The sequence below is a fragment of the Strix uralensis genome, chromosome 4 (assembly GCF_047716275.1).
Source record: "Strix uralensis isolate ZFMK-TIS-50842 chromosome 4, bStrUra1, whole genome shotgun sequence".
In the NCBI taxonomy this organism is placed as follows: Eukaryota; Metazoa; Chordata; class Aves; order Strigiformes; family Strigidae; genus Strix; species Strix uralensis.
Genome location: NC_133975.1, coordinates 65,357,791 through 65,377,735, shown reverse-complemented (window position 1 = coordinate 65,377,735; position 19,945 = coordinate 65,357,791). Strand labels below are relative to the sequence as shown.

General features: G+C 40.0%; 1 protein-coding gene and 1 long non-coding RNA gene across 2 annotated transcripts in view; one reads left to right on the top strand and one right to left on the bottom strand.

The window, feature by feature from the left end:
* Positions 1-1,330: 1,330 nt before the first annotated feature.
* The window catches only part of LOC141942186 (uncharacterized), a 28,591-nt gene continuing 9,976 nt past the window's right edge, over positions 1,331-19,945 (bottom strand). The window contains exons 2-3 of the long non-coding RNA XR_012628558.1: positions 16,304-16,415; positions 1,331-1,407 (exon numbers count right to left, since the gene is read on the bottom strand). This is a non-coding gene — a long non-coding RNA (uncharacterized LOC141942186). The remainder of the gene's footprint in view (positions 1,408-16,303; positions 16,416-19,945) is intronic.
* Positions 2,874-6,136, top strand: LOC141942183 (interleukin-8-like). The gene is made up of 4 exons (XM_074865126.1): positions 2,874-3,029; positions 3,771-3,906; positions 4,627-4,710; positions 5,296-6,136. The coding sequence occupies exons 1-4, from the start codon at positions 2,969-2,971 to the stop codon at positions 5,324-5,326; spliced, it is 312 nt and encodes a 103-aa protein (XP_074721227.1). The 5' UTR covers positions 2,874-2,968; the 3' UTR covers positions 5,327-6,136.

Genomic DNA, 19,945 nt, shown 5'->3' with positions numbered 1-19,945 from the left:
AGAGTAACTTTATCAGCCCAGAGGCTGGAGCATTCCTCTGGAACTGGACCGACTCAAAACAGTAAGGGACAGAAGCCCAGCTGTACTCCATCCCTCACGATGGTCTTGGTCACTAGAGAACACATGAATCCCCCTCACTGTGTCCCTTGTGTTTGGGGGTCCTTTGCTACATTCAGACTCTAAACAACCCCAGTCAAGATCCCAAAAGATTTCCTTTTGACTTTTGTGTTCATTACACAAGGCAATGAGTCATAAAAAAGAAAAACCACTAGTTTCCATCCTGCAGGACAGAGAACACATCCTATACCCTGCCTTAAAACACAGGCAAGGGAGGTATTTACTTCCCCTTTCAGCAGTCTTTCAGTAATTGGACTATTGCATAACTGTTGTTTTGTTCGTTACAAGCGTGCTTTTAACAGGGTTAAGCATGGAAGGTCTCCGCTTGCAGCTGTATCAGCTCACTCAGTGACGTTATCCTTCAAAAGGAGCAGCAATTCCATTTGCACAAGTCATCTCTGATGGCTGGCAGGAAAACACATGTTGCCAAAATCAGATAATGGATTTGGAGTTCCCATAGGCAGGGGCTGGGATGAGATCCTGGGCAAAGTGTTGAAGGGATGTCGGGAGAACCTGGGCAAAGCACGGCACTCCCAGAAGCACAGGTTAGGAGTGCCTGGCCTTCGGGCTTGATCTCATGTCTCAACCGTTTTATGCCACTATTGTCTCTATTACACCCCCTTCACATAGTCCCGATGAAACTGTGTCATATCAGAGAAAAAGTGGAGGTGGAGGAGATGCTTTAGCTCTCAGAAAACATAGTGGATTTTTATTTCATTACAAACATCCTGCTCTTTTAGACAGATACTTAGCTCAGGGGCAGGGTTAATCATATAGGTGGAGTAGGCTCTTGCCTTCACTTTTGACCTGGGGATTTCTGCAAATCCCTTACTGCCACACTCAGGAAATAGCTGAGTCTAGTGGTAAGGAGGACAAGCAGTCATTGGTTTTACTTGGGGATTTGAGGGGGAATTTTCTTTTTTTGCCTCAGACATTAATGACATTTCGGCACACACCAATATTAGATACAAAAGCTGAAAATAGTAACTAAGAAAAGTGAGATCCCTAATCAACTTTTAATTACCCTGTATGTGTGCATACACATGTAGAGACACAGAGAGAAAGAGAGAGAACCCAAAAGAAGAGAATCAGCAAAACCTCGTTCCGAGTAAACTGGTTAAAGCTCCAGCATCAACAATCTGACACCAGTGCAACCATCCTGTTAATTTAACATAAGACATACAACATAAACAATAAAACATAACCTTTAGTACCTGGTAAAATCCTGTCCTTTTTCACGCCTTCGGAGAACTAGATGTATTTTTGAGTAAAGCTCTCTCAGTCACACAGCTAAGGAAAAGAACCATTAGAAGTCAGAACCAGCATCTTTTGTTGACTCAATGCTCAGTAAGGGGTAGGAGAGACAAACTTGGTGATATTTTTTCTTGGGACAGCTGACACTGTGATGGGAAACAGATGAATTTTCACCACATATTTCCTTTTATCAAGTAAGTTAATGACAAATGATACACAGTAAACCATAATAATTTATGGGCAAACTATTAAATTATTACTATAAACAAATTATAATGCTTTACATGCTAAGGGTAATTGAGTTTTTACAAACCTCTCAGAGTTGGGGACAAGTACCTCTATAAAGCTACAGACCACAGAAACATGAAGCTTTGAGGTTGGAGATGACAAGCAGGAAAAGCCATCTGGTCAAAGGGACGTTCTTACGGCACCGAAACAGAATGGCTTCTCCTAATCACATGAACTCCAGATGTGTTAAAAAAATGACTCTTCATTTAAGCAACAGATCAGCATTTGAGCCCAAGTTTTCCCTTGAAGTTGTCTCCCTTGCAAGGCAATATCTCTGCCTACAGCAAATAAACACCCAGCATTCATGCAACAAGGTTCTTTAACAGAAATATCTATAGCAGTGCCATAATACTTAATGTTATTTCCCTTTGCTAAGACCTAGGGTTATGGTCACTGAAAAAGATTACAGAAAAGACTTACCAAAAATATCTAGACTTACAAAGGAAACAAAAGCAGTTGTGTTCAGCAAGTCATGCTATTTTGTTTGCATACAAAACTTCCTCGGTTTATCGTTCATTTACATGTGTGACATGAAAAATGCAGACATGATTTTCAAAGCTGTTCAGAATTTAGTATCTGCTTCCTACAGGAAGCTTTGAATACTGCAGCCTCAATTCCTTTACTGAACAGACAATATTAGGGATGATTTTACTTTGTAAAATGCTACTTGAATAGAAAAAAAAGAAAAGAACAAAAATTTAAAATCGTTAACATCAAAATAATGCTGAGGTAAAATCCTGAAACCAGTGAAAAAGCTTTTCAGTGATTTCAGCACTGCCCAATTTCCACTCCAGTGACTTAAAGTTAGGTAAGTAGAAGCCATCACCATAAAAAAAGAAATTAAATATCTCAAGTATAGATCTAGCATCCCCAAGAAGAACAGTTATCACCCTGAAGAAAATGATAAAAAGTTATAACACAAACATAACTGAAACCATCATAAAGTTATATTACTAAATAAGGGTATGCATTAGAAAAAGCACAAAATTTTCAAAAGTCTACAAAAGAAATGGAAATGCATGGCTATTGCTTACATATTTTAATAAATTAATACATTATATTATTCTCAGCAGAATAGTTCCTTGTCATCTAGGAAGGAGTTTCACAACAGTCATGTGACTCATTTTGACTGCATCTGGGAAATTCCTCTAACGCAATCTACATGCTAGCAGAGCACACATACTGGGCACAAAACGGTATATAAGCAAGATGGGTCACCCAGATCAGACATCAGCAATCCTCCGGGACAAGAGGCCACTGCTCCACAGAACCAGAGCTAAACAACCCAGCGAAAAACTCCTGTCTAATCATGAACGGCAAACTTGTGGCTGTCCTGGCTCTCTTCCTGATTTCAGCGTCTATGTCTCAAGGTAAGCAAATCCCTCCCAAGATCCCCATGGCTGTAGTATCATCAAGGCATCTACCAAGATGCTTGTCTTTGCAGAGAGATAGCTTTATATTTGTTTCAGCAAATTAGTTTCTTTGGAGAGATTTTCAGCAACTTCTCTTCAGTCAGAAATCTACCACGTAGCCCTTGTACTGAAGAGTTACTGACATCTTGTGGGAAAAATTTTAAGGATGCAACTTAAATTTGCTTTGTTTCTATGTTTCACTTGAAGTGTATGCAGCTAGAGACAGGACCTTCTTAAGTGTCTGAATGTTTCTCTCCCTTCCCACACAAAGAACAGTTTATGATCTCATATTTGTTACTTAATGATCATACTGCTTCAGGCAAGTAATATACAGCTGAGAAAGGAGAACAAACAATACGAACATAGAAGCATAGGCAAGCTTCCAATTAATGAAAAAATCTAGGGCTCTATCTTCTGTATAGTTAGTCGAGCTGGGTATTAAAATGATGCAACTAACTGTGGTCAGTACAAGTAACCACAAAATATGTGGGTTTATTTTAAAAAGAGGTGTTGAATTAGTTTTAAAAGTACTTGGGCATCAGCTCCTCCAAAACAAATGAGGAACTGATCTTTATACCATGAGGACAATGCAGTATATTTAATTGAGAATGTTGTTAAAATAGAGCAGTCATACTTTATGTCAGATAGAGTGATGGTAAGATCACCTCTCAAACCACAGTCTTCCTTTCCTGCTCACAGGTATGAGCCTGGCAAGGATGGCAACCGAGCTCCGGTGCCAGTGCATAGCCACTCATTCAAAGTTCATCCCTCCTAAGTCCATTCAAGATGTGAAGCTGACACAGAGCGGTCCCCACTGCAAGAACGTTGAAGTGATGTAAGTAGCTCTGCAAGAACCTCCCTCCTCTTCACCTACTCTCTGCTGCTGCTGCCACTGCAGGGACTTTTACACTTCATGACAAGTATGACAGTCAGCAGGCTGTCATGATGTAGTTGGACTTGGCTATTCTTTTGAGAGAAGTTTCAAGTAATGCAGCATGTTTTTCACCATCTCTATGACCTTACATATTCCTGAACTGATCATTATTTATCTGTCATAGGACATATTAAATATTTCTGGTGCTAGAACATGAATTTCAAGGACTGGTCAGTTCTCAACCCATGAGATAATAACCTAGTTTAAATCCTGCATTTATTAGGCAGGCAAAACTCTTATTAAAATACTCTGCATCAGTCTCAGAGAGAAAAATTAAGTTACCACAAACAGATTTAGAGAAACAATGAAACTAATCTGGTCTTGAATAGCATGGAGGAGAACTAAAATGTTGAAATCCTTACACTGCTGAAACACCTTTTCACCAGTGGAGGTTTCAATCGTTGTGTAAGAAAGCTTTACTAATGTAAACAAATTCAAACCAAATACCCACATATATATTGTGAAAGATTTTTGGGAATGCATGACTGCTTTGAGAGCAGGCAACCTAGAGCAGTTGGGATGAATTTAAACTAACTTATCTAAAAATACAATATTACATTCTGTGAGTAAAATAAATCCATGTAGTAGTTTTCTGACTTTTCTTTATTCCCTGTTTTGCAGAGCTACTCTGAAGGACGGCAGAGAGGTGTGCTTGGAGCCCACTGCTCCCTGGGTACAGCTGATCATAAAGGCAATTTTGGCCAAGTAAGTCGCATTTCCTCTCAGTTTGGGCAGTTGAGGGGTAAACCTCCCCAAAAAGCCAATTTGTAGGATTTCTTGGTGATGCTTCACATTTTCTCTTAATCAGATTTAGAGAACAAGGAAACTTGCTGCTTAATTATAGTTAGTCATAGTCTTTCTGACTCTGCTGCAGGGTCCTTGTTCAAGCCAATATGTCACTGCTAAACTTTTGAGTACTGGCAACTCCATCTGGAGGGAAACGAACACAGAAGTGTTTGGCTCTCTTTGAAAAATGAGCCTTTAGAAAATTAATCTTCCCCTTACTTACAGTAGCATATGTTAATAATGCATATTTCTGAGTTAGAGTTTCTTGATGCAAGTAAATGCAGAAAATCATGCTGCAGAAGTCTTCTAGCTAGGCGCAAGATAGGCACACCCTGGGATTTCAGTAATTGCTTTCAAAACATCAACTTTATTCTCTCTGTGCCTCAGGATAGCACATAAAGTTGGAAACAGACCACTCATCCTTAACTGTTCATGCAATGCTAAACAATGATAGCTGTTCTTGAACCTCCTTTTAAATTATCCTCTTCCCTCACCTCTTAACAGGGCTCAGCTCAATTCTGACTCACCACTCTAAGAAACGCCAGGACAGAAAAAATCTGGGAACTGCTCCTGCTCCTCTGTTACGAGAAACATTCGGGAAAAGCATCATTTAAGCAGTGTACCATCTTCCACCTCCTGTATCAGTGTTACTGTGTTAATTAGGGATTTATTTATTTATTTATTTATTTAACTGCATCTATTTAAGAAAGTCTTTCAGAATGGTCAGTGTTGTCTGTGGGACACGCTGTTCATTGACACTGAAGACACTGAATAGGAAAAGTGGTTTGCTAAAGGAAATGAAGAACCCTTGGCAGCCACTTCAGCCAAACTCAACTAGTTAAGTGCAATGCACTTGCAGCACAGCTTATTTACACTAAGCCTTACTATTTTGCTATTACACCAGCAAACTGGTAATTCCTCCTGCTCCCCTGGAGTGCACTAGTATGTTGTGTCAACAACAGTTTCCTGAACCAAAGTCAGACTCTGCCTAGACTGTGAACTAGCGATTTCTAACTTTAAAAATCTAGCCCACAGAATCTGTAAGACAGTGGGTTTGGTATTTATTTATTGTGATTTCCGAGGTATTTATAAATGTATTTATTGAGTAGTTTCTATCTAAGAGAGAAAATGCTGATAATTTATTTCATTTCTACTAGATTCTCCATTCCTATTATTTATTTCTTAAGAAATATTCACAATCTCATTGCTCTGTACAAGGACTTGGTTGTATGTCTAATTAGTTACTCAATTAGCTAATGGAAAAAATTGCATCTTACACAGAATATTCTTGTGAGAGTGTAATTATTCCTAACAATGTATTATTAAATATTTTCTGCAAAAAATCTGTTTGTTATCTGTTATTTTACATTTTCATTTGCTTTATTTCAAAACAGTTGGCTTCATTTTTGCCACCTCAGACTGATTTCTGGAACTGAGATGAAAATTTTTAGTACATGGCACCATAACTCACACTGTTATTGTAACCTGATGTGACTGAATGCAGTAACAAATTCTTAAGGCAGGCAAAATGCTCACTCTCCTCTCCTCAGGCTATTCCCAGTCCTTGGGGATGGGAATTTAAGTACCTTGCAGACAAGCGAATTTTCCCCTCAGATGCCTAGACACTGCCAGTGTCCAGATCAGCCCCAGAGCTGTAAAGCTTTACTACATCAAGAAGCCACTATTTGACTATCAAAATGGGAATTTGTGACCTTTACTTTGGGTACCCAAATATCAAACCTTTGCCCTTGTGTAATAAGTGCTTCCTACTCTGATCCCTGAAACAGAGAGTGCTGAGTACATGATGACTGCCTCTTTTAAAAGGCCCCACTATTCCTCCCCATCATGCACAGGCACTGATGCTTGACCCCTTTGGGAGAGAGCATATGAACACCAAGGAAGGATTCTGGCAGATAAACTGGGGTGCTTCATACTGTTACCACCCCATCTCCCGTCCCATGGGGCTGCTGGAGAGCACGGCTCTCAAGTGTGCAATGTGCCTTCTCATAGGAGTTCCAGAGCAGTTCATAAGAGAGTAATATAAAACGTCCATGCTTAACAGTTCTCTGAAATCATCAGCTCCAAGTGCAATGGCAGTCAAATGAAAGCCAGCGACATGCTGGGCATCTTCAGGAAGGGAACTGAGAATAAGAGAGAGAGGGCATAGGTTTAAAGCCTATTGCTTTAAACTAGTGTATACCCATTTATTTGAGGCATGCACACTTTTATTTCCCTTTTACCTATGATGTAGATACCCTTAAAACAGCAGAAGGATTTTTGCCAGGTAACTGTGTATCATAAGAGAGCTGTCTTTGGCTTGATTCTTCCTGAAGACCCTTTGCAGTAAGACTGACATGAGTCCTCTCCTCGAGCCACATTATTTTGTCATTAGTTTGTGGCAGCCACTTGAACTCTAAACAATGTGCCCTGTGGCCCTCCAGGTACCGGGCCATGCAGAAGCCATGGGAGAAAACTGCACCCTTTGAAAACATGCAGACTATTTAGTAAGAGTCTTTATGTGTGTGTTTGTGTGTGTATCTCTGTGTGACATACCAGAAAGCTGACCAGGCAGTAAGAGCGAGGACATTCACACCACAATGAAAGGAAGGACCCTGAGATTTCACTGCAGCTAACTACACACTTTTGTCCATCTTCTCCTTTTGCCAATCTCATGTAAGCTTCTACTCCCCTTGGCCACTTTATTTAGCATTGAAATTGTATTTCTACAACCCTGTCAGAAGGCCATTCCATGTTACAGCTGCCATGTGTATTCATCACCTTCCATTCATTTCTCTACTGCCCTCCTTGCAATTAAATGTAGCAGAGGGGTTTACATGTCCTTTCTGTCCTCAACTATTTTCTTGGTACCTTACTTCATCTTTCTTCCAATTCCTTCTTTGACCAATAATTTCAGTTTTGGGGCAAGAAGACAGTAGCAACAACCAACTAACCACCTCGTGTCATTTCCTTGTCCTCAAACTCAGCCTCCCATGTGCGGTTGTTGTACCTCTGTTCTTGCATTGAGAGCCTTTTCAGTCACAAACTGTAACTTGTTCCCTCCAGTTTCAACATTACTGTTCTTATAATACCAAAAGTGTATTTCTCTCTAATGTATAAATGCTGCAAACCATAGAGGAAGTCATTGAAAGAAATACTGGAAAGTCCCTGAAAAATACTTTCAACTCTTCCTTAGGACAATAAAGAACACAAATGCTGGTTTGCTGACCTCCACTTCTCTGACTGTGCTGAATACTGACTAATACAAACATCCTGGTCATGTATCAGGTGACAGATGCATTATCCATGCTTTACTTTTGTTTACAGATTGCTTCTCATTTTGGAAATGATCACATTTCTTATGTTATCACATAACATGGGAAAATCCCAGGAAAATTATACATACACTGGCTTGATATTGCAGACTTGTTCCAAGCATTGTATTTGTTCTTGTTTATAACAAGATATTATGAGCGACTCCACAGGAAATGGATCCATTGGAAATTACACAGACTGCCATGGAAAATTTCTGAATGCAAAAGTGAAACAAGAATTTTGGTACCTATAAAAATATGTCTGAAATCTTTGTTGTTGAAAACCATCGTGAAAATGTATTTTTAATATTACCTGCAGTTATTTATTTTTATAATAAATATTAGTGCCGGTCAGTGCACAGATGACCACAATTTCTGTGGATTTCTAGAGAGAAAGATACTATGCATGGAAGAATCTGTAAGGTAAACTGAGAATATAAGTGCAATTCGGAAATGACAAAAGGAATAAGCTGTTTTCCTTTAGTCAGATCTAATGCTTAGCAAGAGTGAAGTGCAAACTCTGTACTATTACAGTGGTGTACCTACAGTACTTACAATGCATTTTCTTCAAATCTATCATCTTTTGGCCTGCTCATCATCTTGTGACAATGACTTCTACTGCTTAATCACACCCTGTAGAAGTGCATACATCTGGTTGCTTTCAACATGATATTTTCCTCTTTTTTTCCCCCATAATTCCTTTCTAAATGCTTCCTAGAACTCTAGAAGCCTTTCTGACTGCCATAAGACATTGCACACAGTTCTATAAAAACATCAAACCTGTGACAGCCAGATCTATTTCCTCAGTGACAGTAGCTAATTTACAATTCCTTCTGCGCATATACAGTTAGGTTGTAGGTATAACTAAGCTCACTGATACTAAGTTTCATCCACCCTTTCATGAAACAGGCAGCATTGTGACATCTTTCCATAACTTTCTGCAGGCAGATTTCAACATAGTTAATGCTCAATAATTTTGCATCGTTAACAAATATTATTTATTTTAAACAATTATCAACCTCTGACAGGTCCAACTATCTTATTCCACAAAAGTTACAATTCACGAGAAACATGATCAAATTTTCTGGAATAAAAAGTTGTACTAGGTTGACCAGATGCCACTTGCCTGTATCTCCATGGACTCAGCCAATTACTCCAGCTGATATGTGAAGTAAGACTTTTCCCTCCAAAGGGTGCATTGGCAACTCCAGTATCAGTCTACCAATGTCTCCTATTCCTTACTACAAGACAGGTAAACTGAGGACTATCTAATATTTTTTTTCTTTTGCAGATAACTATTTTTTATACCTATAATCCTTATAAAAATCAGTGGAAATAAGAGGTCATTAGAGAAGTAGCTTGTTTTGAGAGCACATTTGGACCAGTTAATCACCTTACCTTCAAATGAACCTTCTGTTTTTGAGAAGGAAGCAAAAAGAGGAGAGTTAAGCAGCTTTCTTGACTCAGCTAATATAAAATGCCAAAATGCCAAAACCAGTTTTTAAGCACTGAAGCAACACTCACATGGAGCTCCTGAGATTAATGATTTCTAGCTTTTCCTTACAACTATTTTCCAGAATGATGAAAGTTGCATGGCTCATAAGAGGACCAAGTGAGTAAGTCCACACTCTTAGCGTGGCTTTTTTAACAAAGATATGTATTACGTGCTTCCACAGAAATAATGAGACTTCAAAAATATTGACAATTCTTTTCTTCCTTTTTTTGAGGTCACATTTTTTTTCAAGATTGCAAGCAGACAAGAGATTCAGAATTTAACTGTCCAAGCTAAAACCAAAATGTCAACAAAATTCTAAAAGCTTTAAATGCTCACCACTTCTATTTACCTTTAGGGACCTTCTCTGTAAGTGTTTCTATCGCATTTGTTGACCTTTTCATTACATAAGGATATCATGGAGAAGGGAACTTCTCATATCCAGTGGCACAGATATGCATTTCTTCTTTTTCTATGCTAAGTCAGGGCAATGAGTGTATTTATGGTTCCTGGATTGACATCTCTTCTTTCTTGACAGTTTTGTTTTGCTATGAAAATAGGATCAAGACACGAGTGTGAAAATGCTGAGAGGATCTTGAATGAACTACTAGCATTCCCAGGACTAAGACAGAAAAATGCCAGGCCCCTGGCCTCCTGGCTCACCCCTCTGCCCTCTGAACTACACTTGTGTATGTGACACTGTTCAGGTTACCTTGAAGGGACAAACAAGATGAGAAGGCTGTGTTTACTCCACAGGGGATGCAAGCCCAGAGTTTCAGTGGACTTGAGGATGCTCCCTGTAATAGAACTTGGACTTTGGGTTTGTGCTCAAGCCTCTGCCACCTAAGCTATTCTGTATTTATTTCACCTCACTTCTACTGTCATCTATCTTATCACAGGATCCTTGGCAAATTAAAGGAATTGGGTGGTCCCAGGGAGAATTTCCCTCCAGGAAATAATGAATGACTAAAGAGAAACTAAAACATAGGCAGATGATAGGAATACAAACCTTATATATGAGAAATTCACTTTCATGGAAAACGCTTTGATATATCAGCATTTTCTTCTTCACAAAGCGTAACAAGTATATGAGGAAATACCTTAAGAACTTGTGCAAAAGACTTACTTGCTTTTATTACCTTGCAATGGCTTAATAACTATCTTCAAAGAAAACCTCTATTTACAAAGTACCTTGGCTCAACTCAAGTCCATGTTGTGCTTAATCCTCTTTCTATGTTACAAGTATTCATCTGTCTTCTTTTTGGACAGAGCAGCAGATTCATAGCAGTGATTATTTCAAGGGTATGGATTGAGCTTTTCTATTAGTTTATCTATCACTGATGACACAGAGAAGTTGTTGATGCCCAGAGAAGCTGTGGCTGCCCCCTCTCTGGAAGTGTTCAAGGCCAGGTTGGACGGGGCTTTGAGCAACCTGGTCTAGGGGAAAGTGTCCCTGCCCATGGCAGGGGGGTTGGAACTAGACGACCTTTAAGGTCCCTTCCAACACAAACCATTCTAGGATTCTATAATTCTAAATGGAAACTTTTTTTGAAACTATTTGCAGTGTATTCTTTCCTTCTTTACCATTTTATGAAGTGGAGGACGCATATGAGGCACACATTCACCTGTCCTCTAGACTGCCATCTCTCTTAGAGTTCTGCCAATGTACATTCAAACTATAGCAATCTTCAGCAGTGATTACTGCTAACTTTTGACAGGACTTTTTACACCTCTGTGGTGGTGCAACTCCCCACCTGTCTTGGGCTGCTCAGTGCTTGGTACAATTCCACCCCACCCCTTCCTGGGCCACATACCAACCCAAAATGGATTGGGAAAGGCAGTGGATTAGAGTGTTAAGGCACTCCATTAGCACACATCACTCCTGACTCCCCTACCACTTGGAAACAATAACAATTGATACCAAGAAGCAATATATACCAAGCACAGGAAAGGACCAAAGAGCAGAACTTGAAACATCACCTGCCACCACTCAGTCTTGGACATGGAAATACAGCACCCAAGAAAATAAGCTACAGAAATCAGTAAGTGAAACTATACTGCTGATACAACGTAAATGGATTATTTTTTTTCTATAAATTTGTGCCTGTCCTATGTTTGGTTACATTTCTGTCCTTAGCGTGGTTTCTAATGTGAACAGCAAGTTCAATAAAGTCTAGGGTGACATGCTACTCACAGGAAGATTTTATCTTTTGCAACATTTAGGAATTTTTTATGACACGACCAACCATTCTGTTTGTATACATAGGCAGTGACAAAAAACCTGACAAATTATTTTCAGTTTCAGCAGCCTACTCTCCCAGAGAAAGCTACCTACCCTGCTCAGTACTTACTCTGAACTCCTGGCATATATTTAAAGAAACAGTCCACTCACATTAGAAAATTATTTGTCTCCTATCTTCTACTTCTCTGACCTCCTTCTGGCTAAGATAACATTACACAGTGTTCATTTTTCTTAACTTTGTATGACAGAGCCACAAAATTTGGTTTGTACTTGTTTTTCCACTGTAACAATTCTTCTATACAAAAAAGGATTGTACAAATGGAAGAAGCATCTATATACACACTTCAAAGCAATAACAAATATTTGGAAAGGCATTAATACATACTCAATATAACTAGCCACAAACTGTGGTTATATCAGGTTCCAGGTGCTTTCGATTTTTTTTTTAATATTGAGGCAGTTTAGAACAAGGATCAGAGGCAATCCTTTATTCAATTTTTGTCAATATGAGAATATTCTTCTAATATAAGAACCTAAAGCTAAAGATAGCAAAGTTCAGACAAACAATAAGAGGTGGTTCTTCATGCAACAAATACTTGACCTGGGGAACTTCTTGCCAAAGGATTTGGTGTATTTCAAAAGTGTACAGAGACTGAAGACGATTCAACAAGAACATAGAGGAAAATCCACTAAGGACTGCTAGATGCACAGAAATGTCATCCAGGTCAGGAAATCCCTGCTCTAAAATTGGCTAGAGTGTAAGAATATTCTGGACAAGTAGCCTGAATCAAGTTTGTATAGGATTACTTTGAGTGCTAGTGTCTGATAGTACCTGCTTACTGATACCTTCCCAGGTAACAACTTATTTAAAGCTTATTGTCCAGTCGAATAGAACTATTATTAAGTGTCAAGAAACCAGACAAAGTATGATACTTGTAATAGCATTTGCTCAAAATTTCTGGAGACACTCATAAATGAGCAAAATTAATTCCTGTGATATTATTTCACAGGATCCTGTGATAATCCAATTTCACCCCAAGCAGTATGGACATGACATAACAGTGCCACTAACTCCAGCACTAACCTCATCTTAGGCTTTTACAGACTGCCCCTATATATATAGGGACACAAGCAACAACAAAAACCCTCTCACACCAATTCAACGTCCTGCTGCTAACAAATTGTTATTCTACTTCTTAAGAGCTACAAATCCTATCTGTTGCTGACAAACAACTGTTTCCATCTATAAAGACATGCAAGAATTAATTTCAAGTCAATGTTTCAGCCTTGCTGACAGGAATCTGAAGCCCAGCAATGTTCTTCTGTGGAAATGTAGTGATTGCTTTTAAGCATATAGGCTTGGTCTGTAAAACAATGTGACTCAGTTTGCTTCCTTTTACCATATCAACAATCAGATATCACTGATAGGAAGTGTACTTTGTGACCCTGCAATCAAAGATGAGCTGCAGTGCTGGAAATCCTGCATTTCCTACTTTTAAAAAAGGCTGTAAATTACATGGCCACATACCAAGTATTTCTGAATGCCAAGTATTTGATCTGAGTGAGAAAACATGTTTGCCTACATGAATTCTTTCCTGATTTACACTATCTGTTCCCTCCTGATATTAAAGATGCAGATACATATCTAGGGGAACTTTTTTCCCCAGCACTTAAAGTGCAACTGAACTTAATCAAATTACTTCCAACCGATTTCAATCACTGCACTGTAGGAGGTTTCTGATTCCCACCTATATCAGCTTGCAAACAATGCCAGATCCACAAGATAGGCCACAAGATACAATGGTCCTCATGTGCTCCAAAAAGCAAAAAAGCTGCTTTGTCCCAGCTATATTATGAGGTCATTTACCTTTTCTTCACCACTCTCACATTCGCATTCAAAATCATTGAGGCTTGAACCTCTTCTGTTTGTCTAACCTCCCCTTTCTGGCCAGCCTCAGCTCTTCTGCCTGGTGAAGTGCCTATGCAGCTCCACACCAGCACATTTGTTTCTACGTGAGATTTAAAATAATTTTTGACATCACTGCTGTTTTCAGCAGAAGCTGCTATCCCCCTTCTTCTCCTATCTTATCTCCACATTTCCTCATTTCTTCCAACCCTTCAGTAGCCTAACATGCAGGCACATATGTTTGTGCAGCTGCATGGCACCTAACAATTAGGAACTAGTAACTGAACAATAATGTGGCACAAAATAGGAGTTAGCAGCTTTCTCTTGACTTATTCATTCTATGAACACCTGTGTTGGTGTAACCAGCACAAGGAAATTGAGGCTAGGAGTGAATATCTGTACTGGGATGGGGACCATTCAAACCAACACAAAGACCATTCCTACCTACTCTTAACAGTGGCCTAGGATTGTAGTACTCTGGTTTCATCACATAATGGCAACACACTAGTTTGTCCACATTTACAAGTAGTGTGAAGTGAGAACAGGATTTGAGCTACAGCATTAATAGCTTGAGTTTGGGGAATGATGATGCCCTGTGATGATCTGAACTGGTACCAGTCAATGCAAAGGTTTTATGCAATCCTTATAGCTTTACATTTAACTTTATTTTATTTTTACTCCTGATAGCCCTATATTAACAGATTCTAGGCTCTTTACAAGGTATTCTGTATGTTTCTATGAGACCAAAGATTTTCAACCCCATAGCACCCTACAGTAACTGGCTTTGAAAGAAACAGAAGAAGAAATATAAATTCTACCACAGTGCAAATTCCTTTCCTGTGGGATGGCAAATAAAAGGTTTAGAAATAGCAGGTATTTGAACCCCACCCCATTTCTGGGGTAACCATAGAAATCAAGACATTATTCAGTAAACACCCCTAACCATAATGAGAAGGGCATATATACTCAACGCAGTCAGTTGCACTGTTCCATTCAAGTCTAATCTGTGCTATTTGGCAGTTGGTATATTGCATGTATGCTTATGGCTGATGTTTTCACAGTAAATGTGGTGGGTTTGGTTCTGAAAAGCACCCTCCCTTCCTCCTGCTTTGAATGCTAAAAGTATTCTGGAGACATTGCGCAAATCCTTTTCAATCCATGTGCCACATGACCTGCCCTTCACAGATTCGCAGAGTTGAAAAGGAACAAGATCTCATCATCAGTTGGATTTTTCTTTATTTTGTCTCTCCTTTATACTTCAGCACTATTACTGTGTCAGGTATCTGAAAGTGGTTTTTCAAGCTTTGCTCTGAGTTCACAGGTCTTATAAGTACAGAGTAATGAGTGGTTCCTAGGTGGTCATGAGGTGCTGGTGCATCTGAGTCATTTTATTATTCCCTAGGGGCACCTTCTTTTCTCCAAGCAGAGCTATGTTATTGCAATGACTAAAAAAGCCAAAGGGCGCTGCCGCTTCCCTCAGCACCATTGCTTCCTCAAGGTTCCTAATTTGTACTCTCTCTCATCCTGCTCAGCATCACTGCTGCATTCACAGTAGGGAAGCTGTGTCAAGCACAACCCCACTGCATCTACTCCATTACCTGTTGGCAGTATACAGGCAAAAGCTTGTATCCAAGGATACCCAGAGATGTTTGCGTATTGTGTGTGCTATAATTAATTACTTTTTGCTTTCCTGTCGCCTCGGCTAAGAGGTAGCTGAAAAAGTGAAAACCTAAGACAGCCAATACTGCATGTTCACCACTGACCTGTCCAGAGACTGTTCCACCCCAAAACACAATGAGAATATCTTCCTGGGCTTTCCCCAGGTATGTGTCTATCCTAGGGATAGGCATTTCTGATTGACCAGCCTGATAATAAAGTATGCGGCCTGTAAACAAGGCAGCAATTTCCCCTTCATCTCTCTGGTTTCACGCCATCTCACAGTAATTTGTTGAAGACAGATATCAAGGGGCAGCTCTGCTTCTTCTGAGCTCCCTTGCATTGTGTCACACACTCTCACAGAAAATAGGGCAATTCCAGGCCCTTGTTGGGCAAAATGACCATGATACACTAACTTGATAATAGCCATCCACCAATTTTTTGTGCAAGTGGGTATTTCTGCTACTCCCGAGGCTCGTACCATCTGCAGCCATCTACACAGCTATAGATGGGATATCCCTGACAGTCCATCATCTACCATAAATCAGAAATAATCTATCTCATACTAACAAGTCAGGCTGAAAACTGCACTACCTCAGGAGTAGCCTGACAAGTGAATTCACCGTCCGTACTTTGAGGGTGGGAACCTTTTCCACAGCGTTAGGTTAGATTGCTGAACAGATCCAGAAGCTGAGTTTTGATCCACTGTCCAAAGCCTGTCAAGACACCTAGCTCCATTATGTAAATAGGAAGTAGATATCTAAGTACTTTGGATGTTCTGTGTCTCTAGAATATTTATTTTCAAACAATGAAACTTGCTCTATGAGCAAGACTTGCTTGATTTATTTAATCCACAGACACCTTGCTTCCATGCAGAGCTAGCCTCCAAATATGTACTTACCTACCTGAAATAAGCATGTTCTGGTACATTTCCATCCTTAATGCTTCTCAAGACCGGGACTGGACTCCTCTTTACACCTGCTACATCAATGGCTCTAATAACTGCTGTGGTTAGCCCTGCAAATGCCACAGAAACAACATGTGAGAAATGACTTCTGGAAAACTTACGTACTCTGCAAAGAGCTCTAGATGAGCATGAGGATTTCTTCATCACATGCGGCTTTATATCAGTGGTTGCCTCACACTGTACAGGCTTGTGATACCAACATTAAAACTGGTTTGAATAGAGAATGAAGGGGAATATCCAGGTTTGGATGCACCAGAAGGAATGGCAGAAGGACTGCAAGAATAACATGTGTGGATGGCATCAAGATCCCAGTACCCTCCATGTGGCTTTTGAGATACTGATTCAGAAGACAAATGACAGTAAATACAGTATATACAGCATCATGGGTTAAGATTAAATCATACTGAAGCTAATAAATATAGTCACTGTCCTTCATTAGTAGTAATTTTTATGAACAAGTAATATCTTTTCCAGATGAAAAAATCAGCACCAAAACAAAAGCCCATTTCACCAAGCAAAACAAAGACCTATGAAAAGCACATGCAAGTAAAGGGATATTGCTGACTGATGTAAGCCAGACTGGATAATACCCATTCCCAGCAGCTCCATCTAAAATGACGGTTTTGAGGGCCCTTCCCAATTCTTGGAGCTGCACAGATGATCCAGCTGCATCCCAACTCCCTGTCAGAAGAACATCTGGATTTTCATAATTCCCTGCTATATCCTGGTCTCCACAGGAAAGAAACCTGGACATGCAGGGAACAGGATCAGGCACCAGGTGGGAAAACATCACTTTCCCATATACTAGGAAGACAAGGTTGGAGATGGAAATGAAGCAGGATATAAACAAATACGTACATTCAGCCAAGAAAAGCACTGAGAATATGTTCCTCAGAAAACACTAGGGACATTCTGGGCTAACTGCTGTCTGGAAAAAACTCTAAACAATTTTTTTGCTACTAGCGTTCAGGCAGAAATAACTTTGTCCTTTCCTTGTAAGCAAAGCCAATTTAATCAAAATAATATCTGACTTCATTGCAACTTCCTTCGGTTCCCTAAATTTACCTCTCTGAACCCTGAATTTAGGTCTGTCACTTGGCACAAAACCTGGTGATGTTATTTGCAGGTGTCAGTAGGTTAACTACAGGTTCTACCATGAACTGTGAAGGGAAATTGGTCTTTTGAGGGGGGGAATACAAATAAGAACTTGTTCACTTGGCCCTGAAAACCAGAAGCCTGAGCACACGGACTCAGTGTCTGTGAAAGGGGACAACTAGGCACCTCAAAATAAGGCCTAAAATCTGGGACATTGTGAAAATCCTGCTTTTAGGTCTGACCTCTAGAAACCCCCCCAGATCCGGCCCATCTACTGGATAAAAAACCCACCAAACATTAAAGCAGTTTTATAAGTAACCACGTAAGTTTAGAACTCCAGAAAGAAGGCATTTTGAAAACAGAGAAAAAACTTTTTAAAAACTGATCTTTTGTTTTTCTGAGGTCCTATGGGGTGAAAAGATTGTAAGTTGAACACACCTGGCAGCATTGCTAGAGATCAAATATGATACAAGGAAATACAGATTCTGTGTACTTATTTAAAAGTGGAATATTTGAGATCACTAAAGATCTCATGAGTGCACTCAGTTATGTTTTGCATCTGCAAGAGAGAAGATAAGCCAATTTTTTTTAGCACTCTGCAACATAGCAGAGAGCTTATAGTCCATGTTGAATATCATCTGCATCTAATTTCTTTTACTGAGACAGGAACATCTAAAACATGTGTTCATCGAGTTAATTAGAAAATACAATTAGCTGCAGCTGTCACTGCCCTTCTGAAATACCATGAGCCCCATATGATTTATTGGAACATGTCTTCAGGACATTGCTCCAGATGCTGTGCTGCTGAGGGTTTGGCAGCCATGTTTGTTTGTGTGCATCCATTATTTGTTTAAGTAGCACTCACAGTTTTCCAACTATGAACTCCGCTGTTCATAAACAAGAGTGTAGCTGAACTCTTCCTAGCAAGCCAGAGTTCACTGGAAGGTGACAGTATCTTAGAGATACAAATTTGGGGGAATACATCTCTTTGCTTCTAGGCTTCACAGGTGCCTCAGGATCTACCCAGTATGCAGTAAGAAAAATTGTGAAGATTTTGCAGCTAAGAAGTTAAAGTTTCTGGGCCATTCCTCCCACTGGAATTGACTAAGCAGGGAAGCTGACCACTTCTTGCTCTTACTTCTGCAGAGGCAGGCAGCTTTTTATTTTCCCTATGTTATGGGAAATTTTATTAGCATGTCCCCAAGAAATGAAATCTGGAAAACATTTCATATTTGGAATTTAATTCTCAAAGTCCCCCTATGTGATCCAGGAAAAAGACAGAATCTGGTTTTCAAGTAAAACATAGGTGAAATAGAGAAAGAATAAACAAAAGTGGCACAAGACACAGGAGAGAGCCCTCACTAGCATTCAGTTACCTTTCTCTGAATAATTACATGAGAGACTGCCTAGAACAAACAGATGGTGTTTTCACACTAAATGCATAATGAAAAATGAACTGTACAACTGATGAGGAGACAACCTGTAGAATAAATGACAATGTGCCACTGTAACTTAAACACACAGCCCTTCCACCCAGTAGTTTACCACTTCACCCCTGCGCTGAATGCCCTGCTGATGCTGCTCTGTGAATCCCTCTGCACCCCAACAGCTTTGCTATTACTGTTTCTTTGATGCAATGCAGGAAACCTTCCAGAGAACCGCCCAAATGCAGGGTGTTGGCAAACAAATGTTTGGTTGGAGACATTCAGGGGAATTGGTTTTCCCCATTGTCAGGAAACTCGTGCCTATTAATGAAAATGCACAGACAGTACCTGAGGTAGGTGGTGACAGCAAGACATTGTTCATCTGCCCTCAGAGGCAAACTGATTGGAATTCAACAGTCACATCTCCAGGTTCAGGGTGGGAAATGCTAATAGCTCCAGACTACACAGGGCTCAAGATGTAATTATGTAGGTAATTGGGTGATTACTGTTTCTCACATTTTGTAATCCAAATACAGGACACAGAAACACTCAGAAAATACCATCAAAAAGAAAAGCTGAAAGACAGGCCTCACAGAACTGTTCTGCAGTTTAAATTAAGGTCAGAGCATTAAGACAAAAAAAAAAAGTTTTTTAGGCCCATGCAATCCTCCTGTGATGCAGCAAGTGTCTTGCCAGTGGTTTGTGGCAGCTGCAAAACAGGACTGTGCAGGCCACTCCACCGTGCCCCAGACAGGCTGACAGACCCACAGGCTGAGCCCAGCTTTGGGGACAGTAGCCACGGGAGCCAGCTCAAAACTTGGCTTCGCACCAATGCTTCCTGCCTGGCTGGAAATCAATGGGAGAAAGGGAGCGCATGTAGAAACCAGGCAGGGATAACAGGCAGGCAAGCACACAAGAACCTTGCAAACAAAAGAGCCTAGTGCAGGTGGAATTTAGTGCAGTAGGAAAAAACACCAAGACAGGGCTTTCACCAGATGTTGGACAAAAGAAATTTGAAGTGGGAAAACTACATCTGGCATTTGGCTCCTTAAGAAAGGAAT